Raw genomic sequence first — 20,870 nt, 5'->3', positions numbered from 1 at the left:
CCTGTATTTTCCTCCTATTTTATATTTAGTGAAAATAAAGTTGCACAATTAGAGTCAAAATAAAAGTGGTTGATAAAGTACTTGATCCAGCAAAGGAAGGAAATTCCCAACTGCTCTGCTGAGAGCAAAAAGTGCTAAGCACCTTGCAGTATTGGATCAGCCATGCTACTGCATGGAAACTGTTCACATCCAAGTAGTTTGTATGCTATTGAATCAAAACTGGTGTATCACAGCTACTAATACTATAAGTACTACTTTATCTTACTATCAAAATAGCATTCTTCTGGTGCTGTCTATTGTGGTATAATAAATAATTTTTCATATGAACTCCTTTTTGACACTTAAGACAATTCTGCCTCCCAGTTTTTTAAAAAGTTACAATGTTCTCTGTTTACCCCAAAATAAGTGAGTTTTCCGTGGGACTTTAATTCACTGTATGTTTGCCCAAAGAGCACCAAAGAGAGTCATAGTTCTTTCGTCTCTAGTCTTCTGAGCTGAGAAGATTAGGAGTTCTTAAGGCAGCATGTTATCCAGCATTGGTTTCCTTTCTGCCTCCTTTAGACTCTAATTAGCAGCAGTATCATTAATAACATTGGTCCTCAGTGAGCACCCATCCAAAGTTACTAATGGCCCCAGTCGATGTGCAGTAATCCTGGGAACGGGGGCTATTGGGATTGTCCATGTGCTGAGTGTAGAGAAGAGGCAGTAGAGGCAAGAAAACAAGATTTAGTACATCAAGTTCTTTGCAGTTAGGAACAACTTGACTCTTAGTTTTGCAATGAACTGGGGATGGTTTGGTAAGAAACTGCATCTGCTTTGCTTAGATTGCATGTAAGAGAAAATTACAATCTAATCAATTCTAATACAAGCTTGTGGCAGCACCTCAGTTCTCATATGTTGGAGCCGCAGCAAACAAAATGCCAGGAAGCATATTGAATCAAAAATGAAATGGATGCTACAACACAGATGTATACATGTACCCATTTCATCTCTGCACAATGAGTAGATAAATCATTTTATCTCTCTGTAAGCTTAGTGAGAAAAGTGTGGGATTCATCTCCCTTTCTGTTTTGTATGATTTCTGTGAGTTAATCAAGCAATTTGTGCTATAAGCAAACATAGCTAAAAGCAAGTAGTTGCTTTCATGAGAAGGATACACACTGTGATTTATATGTGGCTTTTGCATCTGCTGCATAGTCAATGTAGAGCACTCAGAAATCTCCCCATACAATTTAATGTCATTAATTCTGCTTTTCAAAGCCATAGTGATATGCTTTCCTTCCAGCAAGAATTTGTGTTTGGTAAATACAATTTTTACGCTAAATTTTTTTCAGCTCCACAAATGTTGGAAAAGGTAATTTACAAGTAGAAAGCCCCTTTTCTGAGATTTAGTTAGTAATGTTTTTGTCATTAATAAATTAAAAATACTATTTTAAAACAGGGCCGTGCACTGGATTCTAACTGTCATGGTTCCAGCTAATGCATCTTTCCAGCCCTGTAGTTTAGAGGCCTTAACTTTCACTGTGCCTCTTTGTTTTCAGATCGGAATGAATGTCAAGAAATTCCCAATATCTGCAGCCACGGGCAGTGTATTGACACTGTTGGAAGTTTCTACTGCATTTGTCACAATGGATTCAAGACCAATGATGACAGAACAATGTGTATAGGCAAGTATATCAAATTAAGCTGTACTTGGGCTTCCATTAAGATAGTTATTAAGTCTATCCTCTCTGTCATAAGGAGTTGCATTACAAGAACTGAGATTGTGAGCCATTTACCACCAGGCAAAGGTGCAAAACCACCATAGCTGGCAATTAGGAAGCTGATAATGAATGAAGAACATCTCATTACAGTAGAGTGAACTTTTAAAAATACATATCCTGTCTAATGAGCTGCTAATGCTTTCATTTTTCAGGAAATTGTTCCATTCTTCTTAGAATTTTCTGAAGCATTTTGTCTCATTTATTCCTTTAGGCAAGAAATTTAATAGCTGAATATTGCAATACAGCAATTGTATACAGCCTACTTGTTAACAGAGTAAGTGAAGGGTAGATTTCTTGCCAGAAAAGTGCCCTTTTCAGAAACAGAGTCATCTTCATAAAGAAGGAAATTCTGTATTTAACCTGTTCACAGCTGTTAGTTTAGTGTCTGTTGTCTGAGCAAGATGAGGAGATTTCAGAACGCTTATGATTAAAGATAGCTTAGAATTCTTTTGGGAAGGGTGAGATGGGAGCCACAGTAAGATACATGATTGTTGGACCTTTGATTATTTTTGTAGATGTTAATATCAAGTGTATAAACCTGTGTAAAATCTTCTTTTTGGGAGATATGACAGTCTTTCCTTTCTAGTCACTCTGTTGCCTGTGGGATAGCTACAGGCTTTCCTTTCCCCATCAGTGAATAAAATTCTTGCTGTTTGTTTTTTCCCCTCTGTAGATATTAATGAGTGTGAGAGAGATGCCTGCGGCAATGGAACCTGCAGAAACACCATTGGCTCTTTCAACTGCCGCTGCAATTTGGGGTTCATCCTCTCACACAACAATGACTGCATAGGTAAGGAGTGCTGAGACCAGTTACATGTTTCTAAGACTTTCTACTTCTAATGAAAGTACCATTAGTACCATCTTCTCTATTGAGTTAGGATTGCACCTCGCGTGGTCTGCGTGATTAAAGGCAAAAACCAATTTTTTCAGTCTGAAAAGGCCTCTTTGATTATGCACTCCTCACTTTTCTATAGCCACTTAAATGTTTTGTGATGTATACCATTCCTTTTTTTGCTCGTGCTTTGACAATTTTACAACATAGACCAATATTGGTATTTTCCCCTCACTTGCTTTTGAAACAGGATTATTTATGTATTATCAGTTACTGTGCCAATACAGTGGAAACAGAAATCTCGCCTATTTCACTTATTCCAGGTGTTTGTTATATATCTTTCAACATTATTTTTTTTAGATGTGGACGAGTGTGCAAGTGGAAATGGAATGCTGTGCAGGAACGGTCAGTGTGTGAACACGATCGGGTCCTTCCAGTGTCTTTGCAATGATGGCTATGAGGTGGCTCTGGATGGAAGGACTTGTGTTGGTGAGTGCTTTCTTTTAGGGTAGGAAAAAAAGTGCAGAAAACCTTGAGGAGATATTCTTAGTAAAACAGTAGAAGAGGTCAGAGAGAACTGTCACGCTATCATCGTTGTACCTAGCAGAAGAAAACAATGACAAGAGGATGAGAAGGGAACTATTATCCTACTCCTGGGAAGTTTCACCATCAGTTTGATGGAATCAAAATTAAAGCAGCCCCAGCCACCAATTTATTGAGATAACAGCAATTATCTCAAATAAATTGTCTTTCTTTTCTTTTAGATGTCAATGAGTGTGCACTGGAGCCTGGAAAATGCTCACCAGGCACATGTCAGAACTTGGATGGGTCGTTCAGATGTATCTGTCCTCCTGGATATGTCCTGCAGAATGACAAATGTGAAGGTGTGTATAGAACAATCCTTCTTCTCTCCCATTTCCTAGCTATTCGCAGTTGTTACCACTTTCTTCCGTGGCTAAACATGAGTAATGTTTAGTCTTTTGTGGCAGTATACAGTTCTGAACTGTAGCCACTAGTAAGTCATTCACTTCCCAGAAAAAGTTTCACCGACTTTTGTTTGAACGAGAACTACCTGATCTGATCCCAAGAAAAATCTAATCCCAGGCTATGTGGTTGATTGGTACGTTGCTGAGGTTTGCCCACTGCATGAGGGTTTGAAAACTAACCCTAGATTTTGCACCTGGATTTCTTGTTCCTCTTTCTGTCTGTTCCTTTTTGTTTGACCTTTTTGTTTTTCAAATCTGTTAGATATCAGTGATGATGTAAGGTTACATTTTAGGTAGTACAGCTGCCAATGTAGACATTTTTATTTCTCATCTCTTTAATTACTTTTCTTACAGACATTGATGAGTGTGTGGAACAACCAGAAATTTGTGCCCTGGGCACATGCAGCAACACTCCAGGCAGTTTCAAATGCCTGTGTCCAGAAGGCTTTGTGTTGTCTTCCACAGGAAGGCGATGCCAAGGTAAGTTCATTCCTATTTTCTGGCATTTCAGAATTTGTTTGATGTTTTATAAAAGCCTTATTAGCTGCCTGTTTCTAATATAATGAGGAGACTCTGGACTCAAACAGTGTTTTTCACAAGGAAAACATGATAATTCTGTAGTTGGGGCCAGATTCTGTCTTGCCCTAACATCTGTTTGTCATTAAAGAGAATATTGCAATAAAAGGGGCGAAGATAATGTTAAATGCACCAGGTTAAGTGAGGAAATTATGTTGCTCTACAGCCCTTTCTTGCACCCCTGGAAGAAACATTGAGGCTACCTGGACTCTGTATAGACTGTGACGTGTCTGACATGGATATGGAGCACAAATACAGGCAGGAAGGAGACTACTGCAATGCACTGCTAAAGGCAGCATTTCCAGGAATAAGGCTGTTCTTAGCACTTATCAAATTCTCCATAGCACTTGTTATATGCTATTCCTCTCCACAGATGTGTGGGTGGAAAAAAGATTGATGGAAGAAATTTGCAAACAGTGTTGTGTGGACAATAAGTAACTATCTGCTTAGAAAAGTCTGAAGCATCTTTTGATTTTTAGATTACCGCATACACTGTTCAGAGCCTAAACATGGGCACTAAGACAGAGATCAGATGCTAAAAGCTGAACATCTAGTAATGAAAAGCCACAGGTTAGTTTATTTTGTGGATAAAGAACAAGCACAGCAAATTAAGGAGTGAGTTATTTTAAAGACTTTGGAAATTATTAAATAGACACATCATTAAATGTCCTATACACAGTGTGCACAGTGGGAACCACTGATGAGTAAGACCTTTATAAGGACCTCTGTAGTTATGCTTGGCACAGAACGGTGATGCTTGTTGACACCATAGTGAGCTCTTCACTTCACAGTGGGCTAAATGAAACTGTGGTTTTTGGTAAAAATTAATCCAACCTGCAGTAAAGGTTCATCCAAGTCTCCAAACCACCATGCAGTTTGGCACAGTTACTTAACTTCAAGAAAGCAGCACGCCTGTTTTAGCTGTGCTTTTGTAGCTTATATAAATGAGGCTTCTTCCATCTGAGGGTATTGTTTTCTTCAGGTAAGGAAAACAAAATCACAAAGAAATCCCAAGAAACAAAATCATAAAAAAACCCACAGCCTATTTTTCTCCTTTATGAAAACAGACCACTGTTTCATACATAATGTCAGAGGAAAATGCACACTTGTCTGTGTGAACTTTAAGTGTGCTTCCCCCCATCCCCTGAAGAAGACTGGGTGTTTTTTTCAAGTATCTCAGGCCAAACAAAGTTTTGTTTAAAACTTCCCATTACCTAGGACTTTTGTAAAATCTGGACATTGCCCAGCATTGATGCTGCAGCCAGAAAACTGGATGAGCAGCTGCTTCCACAACTGCCCTGTTGCTGTCCCCCTGCCAATGCAGGGAGCTGCCAGCTCTCTGCCTGCTGGATGCTTGTGGTCTGTGATCTCAGCTCTGCTCCAGCATCCTGGTTACCCAGCTTAAGGAAGTAAAATGTAGTGCCACTGGGCCAGTTTTCTTTCTTTGTGTGTACCTCAGGGGAGAATGAGGAAGGAAAGCGCTATTGAAAATTGCCTCTCATTTTAACACTACACAGTATTATCATTGCAAGTTGATTAAAATCTCTTGACTCAAGTGATTCTTACTAATAATGGAATATAAACAAATTAAGCCAATATTCAGTTTTTACAAAGAAGAGTGAGCATAAGAGGGGAGTACAGCCCTTCCATCTCTGCTGGACAAAAGAGAAAAACCCCTCCTTTTCCATGACTGAAGTAGGACACTCCATCCCATGGCTTTCCTTTACTGTGGTAGAGAGCTCCCCTCCCTCTTCAGATCTTCCCCAGTCAGAGACAATAATGGTCCTTCTTGACAGACTCAGATGGAAGTTGGGTGTTTTGTCGGGGGGGCCACCTGTAATTTTGCAGTCAACACCTCTAAGTGAAAACTGTGCCAAAGTAACCCTAACTGCTCATAACAAGTTTTTCTCTGTGCAGATCTGAGAGTAAGTTACTGCTTTACCAAATTTGAAGATGGAAAATGTTCTGTGCCGAAGTCCCGAAACCACTCCAAACAAGAGTGTTGCTGTGCCTTGAAGGGACAGGGATGGGGAGATCCCTGTGAACTCTGCCCAGAGGAAGCAGATGGTGCGTATTGACTTGGTTTACCGTACTGTTATGATAGCCTCTCAGAACTGAAAGAAGATTGGGATTCTTCTAAGAAGGAATTAGGAAAAATAATTTTCCAAAGGTGTCTAACAGTTGTCATTGCTCTCTGTAAAGTAGATGCCATTACATTCTCAACAACCATATTCCTTGCATAGTCCCGTCTCAAGCATATTTGTTGTTTGCTTATAGGTTTGTTAGTATGATTAGGTGCTGAGTATTTTGCTCTGGAGGTGTCACAACTGAAAGCGGAAAGTAGTAGGTCGTTGATAGACTCTGAGTGGAAATACCTGCAAGACACAAATGGAATACATCTTATTGTAAACAAGTATAAGAAGGGGCACAACAAACATGAAATCTAATTAAAAAAAAAAAAAAAAGTCAAACTAGATCCACATCTGAATCACCCTGTTACATTTTGTGACTACATTTTGTTATTAAAAAAATATAAATTTGCAATCTTATCAATATGAATGACTTGGAAAAATAGCAAGGAATGACAAAACACAGGCCTTGATGAAGGAAAGCCTCCCTGGACTGTTGCTAAAGAAACACTTACCTTTGTTAGTATCCTTCGTAACTGAGTAACTAGGCATCAAGCAAGTCAACAGGCCTTTGTACCATCATGGTGCAAGTTGCTGAACAGACTTTAATTCTTGCTGACAAATGTGGTTAACAGCATTACTGGTTTCAGCAATACATTAATACAGTTCATTTCATTAATAAGTCCTGTAGATGTTTTGCAGACAGTCCTCACAAAAGCCAAGGAAAGAAAAGAGAATCAGATGTGCTAGTTGTCATATTCCTACTAGGCTTATTGCCTGTGCATGTTTCATTCTGTTGCCCTGGAGCATTTGAACCAAAGTCAGTTCGAAAAGCATGGTATACATCACATCATTTCCTTGAAGTGTCAGTACATATATTTTTCACAGTCCAAACTGTTCTCAAAGGATGATATCAAGGCCATTTTTCTCATCTTTTAAAAAAGAAATAGCTTTAAGATATCTGAGTCTGGGAAATGTATGTCTTGGCATGTCATGGACAGTGGAATTGTTTCTTTGTTTAAAAAAAATACTTTGTTGTCATCTCACACATATTCTCCATCATCTGCTGTCTGAACGCAGGCTGGTAAGCTCAAGGACATGTGCCACCTGAGTCTCCTTCTGAAGGCTTGAGTAACAGGCAGGTTTTGTGCTGCCCAGCTGCACAGGGCTGTTTCCCACTCAGAGCCTAGGCATGTGTGCCAGACCCTTTGTTGCTTTCAGTGCAGGTGTGCATCTACATTTAGTTCTATTTTGTTCAACCTCAGCAAAGATCAGCTAATATATTTCAACTAAAGAAAGTGTAACATTTGTTATGTCTATATTTGTATTGTACTGCTGCACTGTAAACCTCTTTGCAGCCTACTGAATTTGCAAAAGAAAAAGTGAAATCTTGTCAAGGGTTCTGTGATGTTCTGAGCATGGTTAGTAGAGAATATGCTCAGCAGCATCTTGAGATGGTTTGAATTACAGTCCTGTGTCCATCCGTCTGCTCAAGATATGATTTAGAGGGGAGAGGTGGAAGGTTAGTTTCAGTTGCAAGACTTGTATTTTTTGTCTGTGTGTCAGACTCAAAACTAGATGAGTTTCTAAAGCTGAAGGCCCTTTATGATTACATGCATCCTCATTGCATTTTGGTCCACCAGAGTGGAAATTTATGATTTCTTATTTCTTCTAATGCCAAGAATATACCAGGTGATTTGCACAGGTAAGGAAGTACACGCTTTCTGCAACAAAAAAAAGAGTGACTTGTTCTCAAAAGAATTACATCATCTTTAAATCTTCAAAAATCACACAGAAACCTTGTGGATTTGGAAACTGAATGACGACTTCACTCTAAGCTGAACCCAGAAATTTTGCTCTCAGCCTACCTATAAGAAAATTATTACTTATTGTAGAACTAGAGATTGGCATGCTTTAAGGAGCCACTAACTGGTGACTACAGATTAAATTCTGTCTTCTTCAGAAAATGTAGGAAATCTTTCGTTTACAACAGAAAAGAATGCAGTCACTAGTATTGATACTTTTAAAATGGAAATATTACATTAATTTGCTCCTTAAAGGAAGTTAAATAACGCTAATTATTCACAGGATTTTACATATATACATGCAGGAGATCAGATGAAACGTAAACTAAGCATACAGTTTTTACATGAATGTAAGATTCAATTACAAGTTTACACATCTACATACTATATTTCTAGATCTGAGCATAAGGAGGATGAATTGGTGTCAGTGGCTACTTGTGTAGCTCATGGGTAATGCTGATCACCAAGATAGAATTTAACATATGGGGGATTTTTTTGTTTTGTTTTTGTTTTTACAGAGGCATTCAGACAGATTTGTCCGTTTGGAATTGGCATCCTTGTTGGACCTGGTGACGCAAGACTTGGTAAGTGCCTGAACTGTGCAATGCCATTGTTGCATGAGTATGCCATTTTCTACCTATAACCCATACTCCCTTTCAATTGAGAATAACACCTCTGCAACTATTTCCAAAAGCCACTAATTGTGGAAACTTCTATACTTTTTTTTTCAATTATTTATACCAATTTTAAATACAAGCTTGAATATCTTGTATATCAGAAATTAAGCTTCTTTTAGAGTAGCATATTTGGCTTAATTTATGCTGAGCAGACTTGCTAGGAAACTTATGTAGGATCTAGAGAATGGGTCACATAGCATACCTGTCTTTTCTTATACAATACATGTAATCTGTTTACAGTAAATGGTTTTAATCCTCCAGAAGTACAAACCACAGTTTCCCAGATCCCTTCGGTACATTCTGTTCTCTCCCAAGACAAACAGCACTTCAGCCTTATTGGCAAAAGTTTTAATTTAAGGAGCGCTGGATGACTACTGCTTTTCATATCTGCTCCTCTCCCTGTAGCCCCAGTTGGAGAGTTTTTTTTATCTGACATTTAGAATCAGTTTCTTTTCTGCATTCTGAAAGCTGGCCTGCAAGACAAATTCTGTGCCTTTGTCCTAATATATCAAAATTCAAATATTAGTATTTTTTTTGTGATCTCAGGAATATTTCTCACCAGAACAACACTTGTTCTTTGAGAGAAGTCTAAAAGCACATGAAGCCAATTGCACTTACTGTGTTATTTGTATTTCTGGTTAAGATGTGGATGAGTGCCTTGATCCAGATAACTGTAAATTTGGGCAGTGTATCAACACAGATGGATCTTTCCGCTGTGAATGTCCATATGGTTACATCCTACAAGGAGCGCAATGTGTGGGTAAGTGTAGGTGTGTTTCATTATCCATTTTAAAGAATCTTCTGAATTGTTAAGTATGGCATTAAGGAGTAGTGGGGTTACGTTATTCTAATGTTGTGGAGTCCCCATCCCCACTGGTGCTTAAAACCTGTCAGGACAGGGCCTGAGCAATCTGCTCCAAGTTGGTCCTGCTCTGGCTGAGTGTTTGGCCCAGATAACCTCTAGCGATCCCAAATTATGCTAGGACTCTGTGAGTCTAAATCAATAATTTAAGTTCTTGGATTTTGTATTTTTGTATTTTTTTGGTTGTACATCAACAACATAGATTTTATATCTTTTTGGATGAGTATGACTATGTATTCTTGCCTTAATTTAACTGCTTGCAGACACTGATGAATGTGCTGTTGGAAACCCGTGTGGAAATGGAACCTGTAGGAATGTGGTGGGAGGTTTTGAATGCACCTGCGTTGAGGGATTTGAGCCTGGACCGATGATGACCTGTGAAGGTGAGACTCCCATGTGTTAAGGACTGTCATTGTAGTTGTATGCTGAAACAGTTTCCTGGTTTCGGAAACAATTGAGGAGAGTAAAGCAGCTTAAAAAGAAAAATATGGACATTTGGAACAATGCATCTTTACCTGAAACAGAAAGATAAGTTCTTTCTTCCTATATCCACCTTGAACTGTGGTACCTTTTTGTAACTGGAGGTTGGGTGAACAGGCTTTCAGGTAGTATCTGCTAAGGGACTGCCTGGAGAGGAGCATGTTGGGGTACAGTCTCTCCAGGACAGTCCCCAGAAATGCTGCTTATTGTGCATATGGTTTTTGCTTACCTCCTAGATGACCCTTGAGTGAAGAGAGTCACTGTGGATGATGAAAATAGAAAATGGGCTGCTTGGGTTTGTTAAGGAAGAAACAGGGAACAAACCAGAAAATATAAATACAATACTAGACAATTACCATGATACCCCTATGTTGAATATTTTTCATGCTTTGGTGTCTCATTTCAAAAATAAAAATTTGAAAATGCACAAAGAATGGAGGAGTAAGGAAGATGAGAGTTATGGAAGGGACATGCAGAAAATTAATTAGACTAGAATTTTTCAGTGTGGAAAACGTGTTTGAAGAGATACATGATTTAAATTTATAAAGCGGCAAGTGGTAAAGGTACCAAAAACAGAGGGAACATACTAGACAAACAAAAGCAAGCATTTTTATATGCATGATGCTTACTTAAGTTGTGGAACTGTTTGCTGCAGACTATTAGTGAGATTGCAAGTATAAATTGACCCAGAAAGAGATTGTGCAAATTTATGTGGGAATCCATCAGTAGAAATTAAGCTTGATAATTTGGTTGTGGCTTTTGGCTGTGGAAGTCCTTAAATTGAGAGGCTGTATCAGGGGAAAGATCTCTGCATACATGGTATGGTTTTTTTTAATACTCCTGTTACACCCAGAGAGAGGAGAATGTCCTAGGACATTCTGACACACTCTTCTGACCTGACACAGCTGTTCTTAAATTATCCGCCACAATCTATTTGTTTGCAAACCCATACAAAAGAATGCTTCTATTTTTGCGTCAGCTTGCATTAGGTTTATATACAGTTAGAGCTTCATTCACATCCCTGTGGAATTTGGGCGAAAGCTCAAATTGCAGAGGAGGAGTTAGCAGAGTGTATGAACATCATTACATAGCAGTAATTACTAAAGTAGCACAGAGTGTACGTAAATGCGCTTCAAAATCATGTTTCTAGTAAGCATATTGTTTTATGGAATTCAGTGTACAAAGAAGCTGAATTAGTGCATCTAGAATTTAAAAATAACCAGTCATAAAAACTGAGCCTAGATGTGGAATAAGTACAGTTTTAACTCAGTATTTTGGCAGCATAGATCTGGAAATTATTTCCATTGGCTGCTTGCCATTGAAGATATTGAAACTTCAGGTAGCTGTGCAAACATCCTGGCACGCCTGGTGCCTGCTCCTATATCCATAATGAGTAGAACCATGGGTCCCCAACTATTAAAATTTAGCCCTCAGTAAACTGGGATCTGTGGTATTGCCCATACCTAAAACCTGTGCACTCAAGTCTGCCGAGTTTTACAAAAGCATGTTTCACTTCTACCATGGTCTTTGTCGCTCCAAATACAGATGTCAACGAGTGCATTCAGAACCCTCTGCTCTGCGCTTTCCGCTGCGTGAACACTTTTGGATCCTACGAATGCAAGTGCCCCACGGGGTATGTCCTGCGAGAGGACCGGAGAATGTGCAGAGGTAAAGCTCCTACCAGACTCTCGCAGTTATGAGATAATGATTTCAAGTTCCTGCAGGGGTAGGGCTCTGACTCACTGCACTATTGGGCCAGAGTTTTAATCTCAGGAAGTAACTGAGTCAGAAAGAATTTGGAATGAAATTCTATGGTTTGCATTATGCAGTTGATTGTATTAGCCCTGTCCTGCCCATAAACTTATACATCTGCATAAAGTGAGGTCATATCAAATGATATGGTTTTGTCTTGCCCTGAAAATGGGCATTTGGGAGAAATCAATTTGCTCTAGGCTAGTATATCGTATGGTTAGTTTAGCACAATAAAAGTATGTGTAGAGTTTGATTACGATTGAAATTCCAGTCAGAATTTACTGTTGTGAGTTTCCAGAATCGTCTCTCTATATAATGAAGTCTAAACGTTGTGTTTTAGATCAGAATGAGTGTGAAGAAGGAATTCATGACTGTGACTCAAAACAGATGGAGTGCAAAAACTTAATTGGTACCTATATGTGTATCTGTGGACCAGGTTATCAGCGCAGACCAGATGGGGAAGGCTGTATGGGTAAGTAACACCGAAGTGTTGAAGCTCTTGAAACACACAGTTCCTCAGCAGAGCTGAAAATTTTGGATTTAACAAAGTGTTAAGAAACTCAGAGGAAGAATTACACAGCTACCTGTGTAATGGATCTACTGGTGCTATACACACTTTGCTTCACTGTTCAGGTGTGCACACATGTGGGCAACAAGTAGAAAAATCTGGATGTGGCTGTCTTTACAATCAGTTTGTACTGCTGCTGATGAATTGCTCTGAATGAAGAAAGCAGAGAATTGGGCCCATTGCTGTAAGCTTGTTTATCTCTGTTAGCATGAATGAGAGTAGATCTGAATTGTTTTTAGACTTTGGACGGCATTCAGAAGTGCAGCTGTACCTATGAAAAATTTTGAAAACCAGTGAGGAATATATTGCAGAGAAAACATAGTAACAAAATGTACAATATTGTGAGCTAGATGGTCATCTTTCCTCTGAAAATTGAATAAAAGAGTCTTTTTATTAAAAAAAATATATTATGCAAGTTTAAACAGGCAGAATGCACAGCTTAAGAACTCCATACAAACTTTTCTAACCTGCATTAATCCACTTAATGGACTTGATTTTTGTCATATCATTTCAAAAACACAGATGAGAACGAATGTCAGACCAAACCTGGGATCTGCGAGAATGGCCGTTGTGTAAACACAGTCGGAAGTTACAGATGTGAATGCAACGAGGGATTCACTGTCAGTGACACCCAGAATGAATGCCTTGGTAAGTCACACATTAACACCCTAATGAACTATCGCTCTGACAGCAGAAACTGTGGTTGAACTTAAACTTAGAAATGTATAGTGAGTAAACATGCTCTTGAATTCACATGCCTTCGGGAAGGGGCCTTTGTAAGTAGGTGCCCTCCTGCAAGTTTAATCTTCCCATGCTAACCATATGCCTGCGTCAGTCAGTCCAGTTGGGTTGACTCGCTGTGAAAGCTGACTGTTCGGGGGTTTCAGTCAGTCGGGAATTATTCTACCTTTTCTTTGGTCCTCATTTTCAGCCAGTCCTCCTCTGGGTTCAGACAGAAACATATACTTTTATAAGCATAATGTAACTTGTCTTCCACCTTTTGCTGAATTTCCTGTCTTCTTTGTTTCCCTTAGACATCGTGCTCTCTTTCTTACTGCTGGTAGTCTTTCACTCTCAGTTCCACAGTCCCAGGGTGAAGTATGCCCTTTCTTTTATATTTCTGACTAAATTCCTAATATCTCATGACCCTCTGGAGGTCGTCACCATTAGGATTCTCTGTGATGCATAATTTGTCTTCCAGACAACAGGGAGGGCTACTGCTTCACTGAAGTCTTACAAAGTATGTGTCAAATCGGATCAAGCAACAGGAACTCTGTCACCAAGTCTGAATGCTGCTGTGATGGTGGCCGAGGCTGGGGGCAAAACTGCGAGGTCTGCCCCTTCCCAGGCACCGTGGCCTTCAAGAAGCTTTGCCCTCATGGCCGAGGATACATGTCTAATGGAGCAGGTACTGACTTTTCTATTAAAGGCTCTCTTACACAATGTCAAATTCAGTAATAAATTATAAACTCTTTCTTTTTGCATATTTGAACACTGTGAGGTCCTAAATATTTTGGGTATTAGTCAAAATTTTCTGAGAGTTTTCATGTTGAGAGAGTACAGTCCTTTGGGAGGAGGGTGCATAGCCAAAGGTATCCATTCCAACTTGGCAGATAGTTATTTTGCATGCTGTTTGATTGACATGCACTCGAATGGGAATTTGCACTCTCATATTTGAGTGTATTGTAGGGACAGGTTAAGAGCTACTTGTGTACATGAAAGCAAAGTGGTGTTCAATTTATGGAGGCTAATATATGATCAGCTCTGGTTGTTCGCTTCCACTTCAGGCTCGTTCATTACGTTTGAAAGTTAGATTAATGCTCTATTCCATATTTTTTCACTTCATATTTCTTAATCTGTGCAACATTTCATTATTTTATGTAATTTTTTGATTTTATGGAGGGTGTGGGTTTTTTTCATGTCAGGTCACAATAATCTGTTGAAGCTGTATAAAATCCGTTCTTGTTCCATTGTGAACTAACCCTCATTTAATTGCAGATATTGATGAGTGCAAGGTTATTCATGATGTCTGCCGTAATGGGGAATGCATCAATGAGAGGGGATCTTATCGTTGTCATTGCAACCTTGGATATACTACAGATATAACTGGCACTCTTTGCATAGGTAGGTTTTCATTTTGGTGTATGTGTATAAAGTTTATTACTTTACTAAGAGAAGACTTGAAGAAGGAAATACCAAGATTTTGAAAAATGAGAAACGAAAATGTCATTCATTAGAATGCTTTGGGGATTTTGATTTCCTCCTGATATCTCCTGAGCATTTTGAAAAACATTATCACAGATCTTGGTTATCAGCACTAAGGTATCTGGTTTTGCTTCTTCTAGATCTGAATGAATGTAATGAGTCCCCAAAACCTTGCAATTTCATCTGCAAAAACACAGAGGGGAGCTTCCAGTGTTCATGTCCGAAAGGGTACATCCTGCAAGAAGATGGGAGAAGCTGCAAAGGTAAAAATCAAGAAAAGAATTTACTGCAGAAACTCTGTGCTTCACAGGCAAATACCAATCCAAGGACATTTAAATGATGTAAATATGTATCCTTGACTCATGTGAGTATTTCCACGAAAGACAGTGGAAGTGGCCTGCACAGGATGGAGCTGGTGTTTCAGTTCTTTGATAATCTGGATGAACAGTAGATCCACAGGAATTTTTGCAGGCTGATGGCAGCAGATCTTAAAAGACTTCGTAACCAACAGTATATATGATTGGTCTTAGTTTGGTAAGCGTGGTGGTTTAATCCATATTTTTCAGTGATAAATGTATCTTAATGGATGCAAAGATGAGCGTGGTTTGCAGTGCATTGTCCAGCATCAACAGTTTTAACCTACCACCTCTGCGGTATGCTGAATAAGAGATTTTGAAATGCTCGTTATAATTTCATTTATTTATGTATCTTGGTAGCAAAGATCTGACTGAAACCGGACAAGTTAGAGCAGCAATTCTAAACTTAGCATGGGAAATGACAGTGTACTTTGTCATTAGCGTTTAAATATTTCTTTTGGAGTAATAGCATGCTTCAGTGCAATACTGTTTTGCAATCTGCCACTGCTTCTCATGAAGATGGTGACTTCCCATTTATTGACTGCAGTGAGAGCGGGCATTTATTATATAACAGCATCTTTCCGACAGATGAGAGTGGCGTCTGTAATCCAATGTTAGTATGGACACTAGTGCAGCTCCAAAGTCTTATTCATTACATGCGGGGCTTCATGTGAGAGGAACTGGAAACCAGCGTGGAAAGTGAGATGTAGATTCGAAAGACTTTATTTGATATGTTATTTATTTGCCATCACTTCTCTCTAAGTCCATCTGACTGTCAGATCCTCCACAGGGAACGTAAGTGAAAGATGTTTTCTTGGTTTTTTTAGATCTTGATGAATGTGCAACAAAGCAGCACAACTGCCAGTTCCTTTGCGTCAACACTATTGGGGGTTTCACTTGTAAATGTCCTCCTGGATTCACTCAGCATCATACAGCCTGCATTGGTAAGTGATGTGGGAATGTAGACACGGATTTGGGATTTATTACTGACTCTTATTCCAGAAGCAAAGTAGCAAGGAGGTGAAATTGGCTTCCTGAGAAACCAAACGGGGACATAAGCCAGGTCCTGATCCCAGTCCCACCAGAGCAGAAGATGCAAAGAGGCCCTCCCTCCTACCTTCCCTTGTTTTCATAATCTATGTCTTTGAATTTTGCACTTGCAAGAATCAGACAGTAAAAACACCAATTTTTAATTCTTGCCTTACTCTTTCTTACCCGTTGAGCAAAAAAATAGTTATGCTTCTGTTTTTGTAGTTCATTGCAGGACACATATTAGAGATCATGTCAAGGCTTCTTTAAACAGTAAGCATGAAACATGCATTTCTGCAGTTGTCCTTTAAACACGTAGCCATTATGTCTGTGGAAATGTTAAACAAAACTACTTTCTGCAAAACTCTCTCTCTGCTCTGCAAGTTGGATCCTGCTTGTGGCAGTCTGATGATCCTGTGGCATTGATGTGAATTCAGGGGGGTTTGAAGACTAGAACATCAAACTCCATAGTCTTGGTGAAGAAAAGGAGTGTTTCCCTTCCTATAGCTCTTGTTAGTGTTTTCAAATGAAGAAGGTAATGTAAGCTCTCCTTCTGTAGTGCAAAGTAAAAAAAATGGAGAGGGCAGTATGACAGCCATGTTACTGATGTTGCTTTACCTCTTGTCACAAACGTTCGTTGTCAGCATTGCTAAATGATGATGATCACAACAAGGAATAAAAAGTAACGCTCAGGCTTTGGTTTCCTTCAGATAATAATGAGTGTGCTACTGAAATCAATTTATGTGGGGCGAAGGGCATTTGCCAGAATACACCGGGAAGTTTTGTTTGTGAGTGTCAACGCGGCTTCTCACTCGATCAAACTGGGCTTAGCTGTGAAGGTAGGTACAAGACACAGTGCATTTAACTTGGCCTTCTCTTGCTTTTCTTCATCTTCTCTCAGCCCTACTGCCATCCAAGGAGGGACCTATGGAGTAAGCATGTGTAGGTTGAAGGGGGGTGGGGTATGGAAATTTAGCAATAAGGCAGTATTTCTCTCCATGGGCCTGAATAAATAGATGTATTGCAGGACGCTAAAGAGCTGGACAGATATTTTCTGAGAAGACTTCAATTTAGCCTGGAATGTTTTAGTTTAAGCATTGTGAGTTCAGTGAACTTCTGTTGAATCCTGCATGGATTTCTGAGGGACTCACCAAGGACAGGAAGTCTTGCATCTCCAAGGCGACCTGCTAAAGAGAAAGTTCAAGGGCTGCAGACTTTATTCCTCTGGGTCCCTAGAGCTTTATCCTGGGATGGAGTTTGGTTTGCTTTGAAAAGAGATATCCTGGGATTCCTGGGTTGGATGCTTGGGTAAAAGCAAGGGACTATCCGCTGTGGAGCTGAGATCCTTAGGAAAGCCTTGGGAGTCCCATATATAAATGGCTTTCTGCTCCATAGCAGAATGCAAAAACTCTGAAAATTGTGGCTGAATTTGAGCTTTCAGTGGTTTTCAGCCCTACTACTTGCTGTGGAGCCAGAAATCCAAACCTGAAAGGCCTGAAGTGGTCTCCCAGCACTGGTCAGGTTTTTGGAAGATCCTGAAATATACCTCTCCATATGATATATGAATATATATGATTATTTGTAACATACTTTTCAATTATAGCATAATTTGAGCTTTTCTCCCAAAACTCAGTGTGTATCTCACCTTTTTAGATGTTGATGAATGTGATGGAAACCACCGGTGTCAGCATGGCTGCCAAAATATAATTGGAGGGTACAGGTGTAGCTGCCCACAAGGCTATCTCCAGCATTACCAATGGAACCAATGTGTTGGCAAGTCACTTTTTAAAATTCGTACATTAAAATGCATGTTACCTTTGATAGCAGCAAGAAGTGAAGGGCAATGGTGCAGTTTGCTGTATTTTCTTTTTCTGATTATAATTTAGTAAGTTCAGCAGAGTTTCATTACAAACGTGCACTTCTGTGAAAGGCAGAGTTGATAGGAAGCACCCAGTAGCCTATGTCCTGGTTCAACAAGTGTTTAAGCCCTAAATTATCCTTGAGGCTGCTAGAAGTTGTATTGACTGTGAGGGAACTTGTGTTACTCGTGTATTTTGCAATGTGAACAAAGGAAATCTTACTCAGCCATGCAACAGTCTCTGCTCAGACACAAGTCCTGTCTGAGAGCTGATGGTGAGTTGACCCTGGCAGACTCAGAACCACAAGTTTGGGTTATTAAGTTGTAAAATGAAACTTCTGGCCAAAAGCATCTAAAACTCTATTAAAATCCCACTTGATCTGTGCTTTTATCATTCTTACAACACCTACAGGAAGGCTGCTGTGTTTAAGCCTCTTCTCTGTATAGAATTAACCATTTGTCATATTTGAGGAAAGCTGCTGCTGTCTGTCTAAAGATGCTTCCTTGCAACTTTGGGATAGAGTTTATAACAAGTACTTACAGGACAATTCTGGTTACAAATAACAAATGCTAGTGCTCTTTATTTATGTTAAGAAGAAAATACACTGGTGCATTAAAATGCTTATTTCTTCCCTATCTAAACTTCGGTTCTATCCCTGAGCTCTTGTAGATGGGGCTGCATGTGCAGAGCACTGATGCTGGATATGACTTGAGCAGACAGAAGTGGGTCCTCTGCAGAAGTCATGGGAAAAGTCTATGCACGTTTCAGCAGTGTAGCATGTAGCATATTCAAACAAGAGAAACATGGATAATTTTTTTCCTCTAGTGACAGTTATGTGCATTTTTAGTCGCATTTAATGGGCTTTATGCAAGCTAGTCTTGTGTGGATACCTGGAGATGTGTTTGATGACCCCTTTGGGAACAAAGGGCTTCATAACTGTTTGGCTTTCTTTGCTTTCAGAAACATAAAAATGCCTTTGCTTGTTATCACTGTGGTGCTTTAGGGAGGTCTCTGCTTTTAATTATGCTTATTAAACCTCCTGATACTTTATGCAGTCCTTGCTGTGACATTTGCTTGTGCTCCAGTACTCTATGCCTCTAACATACAAGAGAACAAGGAGGGAGCACAAACATATGGTGGTTTTGAATATTAATTAAACTAGTAGAGCTTAGAGCTAAATTAGAATTTAATCTGCAGGAGGGTAAAAAACAAAACAAAAAAAACCAAACCCCAGCCCTGCCACATCTGGCTGTTGGAGGACATTGTGGAATCTGAAAAAGTGCAGCTCTCAGTTTTGCGAAACATCTTGGCTGTTTCCAAGTCTTCCTGGGTGATAGCATTTAACTAAGTATGTTTCCAAACCAGGTGTGCACTGTTATTCCAGCTTTTCAGCCCATTGACTACTGTTTAGATTTGATACAGGTAATATCAGTTTCAAAATGCACAAGTCCTGGTATTTCCCTCACTGAAAGAAAGGCTTCAACCTTGGCACCACAAATACTGATCACCAGGAACTTCACCAGGGAAAATTACACTGAAAGCCACAACTGGGGAAGGACTCAGCTAGCAATTCCATCTTCTTGGACATGGGGCAGTCCAGGCAGAAACCCAAAACTGCAGGGAAGGAGGCTTGGTTTCCTCCGTCCTCATGGTCTCTCTCCTTCCTGCTGAAGCTGAGCACGACAGGTGTGTGTTGCAGAGCACAGAGCGCAGGAGGGCAAGGCTGGTGCCTGACAGCACAGCTCATGCAGAGTCCGAGGCTCCTGTAACTGTTTTTTTCACTTCATATTTTTTCTTCCAACAATCACCCGAAATGTGGAAACTAACCTCACTAGTGTCCACGCTTGCCGCTGTGGAGCGAGGCAAAGTGAGTGTATCTCCTCTTGGTGCAGTAACTTTCTGTGGCCCAGAGGTGCATTTATGATGTTGACATAATTGCTGTGTTAGGTACAACAAATATTGAAACATTGCTCTGAGTTAATGGCAAAACTCCTACAGGCTTTGGTGACACAGAATTCGGCTCCAGGTTTTAATACCTTGTGGTCCCCACATGTTCACATTGTAACGTCTGTAACTGTATATGCTTAAGATACTTATCTAGCTCTCCTGGGCGTACCACAGGGGAAGAATCCATGTAATAGGTTTTTCTGTGACAATTCCTTCATATTCCTTGGCAATCCCAACTCTGCAAACAGATTGTGTCTTTTTTAGCTTATTTAATGAAGTGTTCTGGGACTTTTGATGTTACTGCAACACATACTTAGATAATCACTGAAGAATGCTTTGGTTCCTCCCTTGTCTTATGCTGTGTGTGACTGCATCCCCTGCCCAGGCAATTCTGTAGTGCACCATGCCGTAAATCAGGCTGCAAGAAGCAAAGGCATTGCTTTTAAACAAACAGCCACATTGTTTGGAAAAAGACAATAATGCTCTGAATTAGTACTTATTCTCCTGTAACCTGGATGCTTAGGTCAGAGATGCTGCTCTGCGCTTCAGATTTTATCCATACAGTGTCCAGATGGCATTTCTTATGCATGTGCACACACACGCAATGAGGATGTGCAGTTGCTTTATCACAGAAAACGGGGAACAATAGCATTCAGAATGTTTCAAAGCAATTTTCCACATCAGACAAAAAAAATTGAGACTAACTACATTTAAACAACCAGCCATTTACAGTAAACAAGCCTGAACTGACCTCGAACTCCTACAGTGCCGCACTTTGCAAGTTTGGAAAAGGGCTGGCTCAGAATGTGGCAGTCTTTTGTATCTACAGCTGCTTTTATTTTTACTTTACTACTTGTTCCTGTACCTTACCTGTGCCTCATATTTAAGTGTGAGTGTGTAGGGAGGCATTTTCAGTGCCTGGAAAAGGTGTCAGAGCTTAATTCCTTACTCTTTTTCCTTTAATGTTGAATAGCATTATGAACATGGGATAACTGGACCAGATTGTTGGCTGTACAAAGTTTTATTCTTCTCAGTTGTTTCTGG

The 20,870-nt window shown here is 39.7% G+C and overlaps 1 protein-coding gene across 2 annotated transcripts in view; it reads left to right on the top strand.

Moving 5' to 3' along the window:
* The window catches only part of FBN1 (fibrillin 1), a gene marked incomplete at its 5' end in the record, with an annotated part of 157,900 nt that overhangs the window by 131,710 nt on the left and 5,320 nt on the right, over window positions 1–20,870 (top strand). For both annotated transcript variants that reach the window (XM_082322558.1, XM_082322557.1), the window contains 18 exons: window positions 1,542–1,667; window positions 2,437–2,553; window positions 2,956–3,084; window positions 3,360–3,479; window positions 3,936–4,061; window positions 6,075–6,224; window positions 8,610–8,675; window positions 9,412–9,528; window positions 9,894–10,013; window positions 11,656–11,778; window positions 12,203–12,334; window positions 12,953–13,078; window positions 13,632–13,838; window positions 14,429–14,554; window positions 14,776–14,898; window positions 15,819–15,935; window positions 16,731–16,859; window positions 17,674–17,793. In XM_082322558.1, coding sequence (XP_082178684.1) covers window positions 1,542–1,667; window positions 2,437–2,553; window positions 2,956–3,084; window positions 3,360–3,479; window positions 3,936–4,061; window positions 6,075–6,224; window positions 8,610–8,675; window positions 9,412–9,528; window positions 9,894–10,013; window positions 11,656–11,778; window positions 12,203–12,334; window positions 12,953–13,078; window positions 13,632–13,838; window positions 14,429–14,554; window positions 14,776–14,898; window positions 15,819–15,935; window positions 16,731–16,859; window positions 17,674–17,793 — 2,274 coding nt within the window. The remainder of the gene's footprint in view (window positions 1–1,541; window positions 1,668–2,436; window positions 2,554–2,955; window positions 3,085–3,359; window positions 3,480–3,935; window positions 4,062–6,074; window positions 6,225–8,609; window positions 8,676–9,411; window positions 9,529–9,893; window positions 10,014–11,655; window positions 11,779–12,202; window positions 12,335–12,952; window positions 13,079–13,631; window positions 13,839–14,428; window positions 14,555–14,775; window positions 14,899–15,818; window positions 15,936–16,730; window positions 16,860–17,673; window positions 17,794–20,870) is intronic.

The sequence above is a fragment of the Platalea leucorodia genome (genome assembly GCF_965183815.1).
Source record: "Platalea leucorodia genome assembly, chromosome: 9".
Lineage (NCBI taxonomy): Eukaryota > Metazoa > Chordata > Aves > Pelecaniformes > Threskiornithidae > Platalea > Platalea leucorodia.
This window is presented reverse-complemented; position numbering and strand designations above follow the sequence as displayed.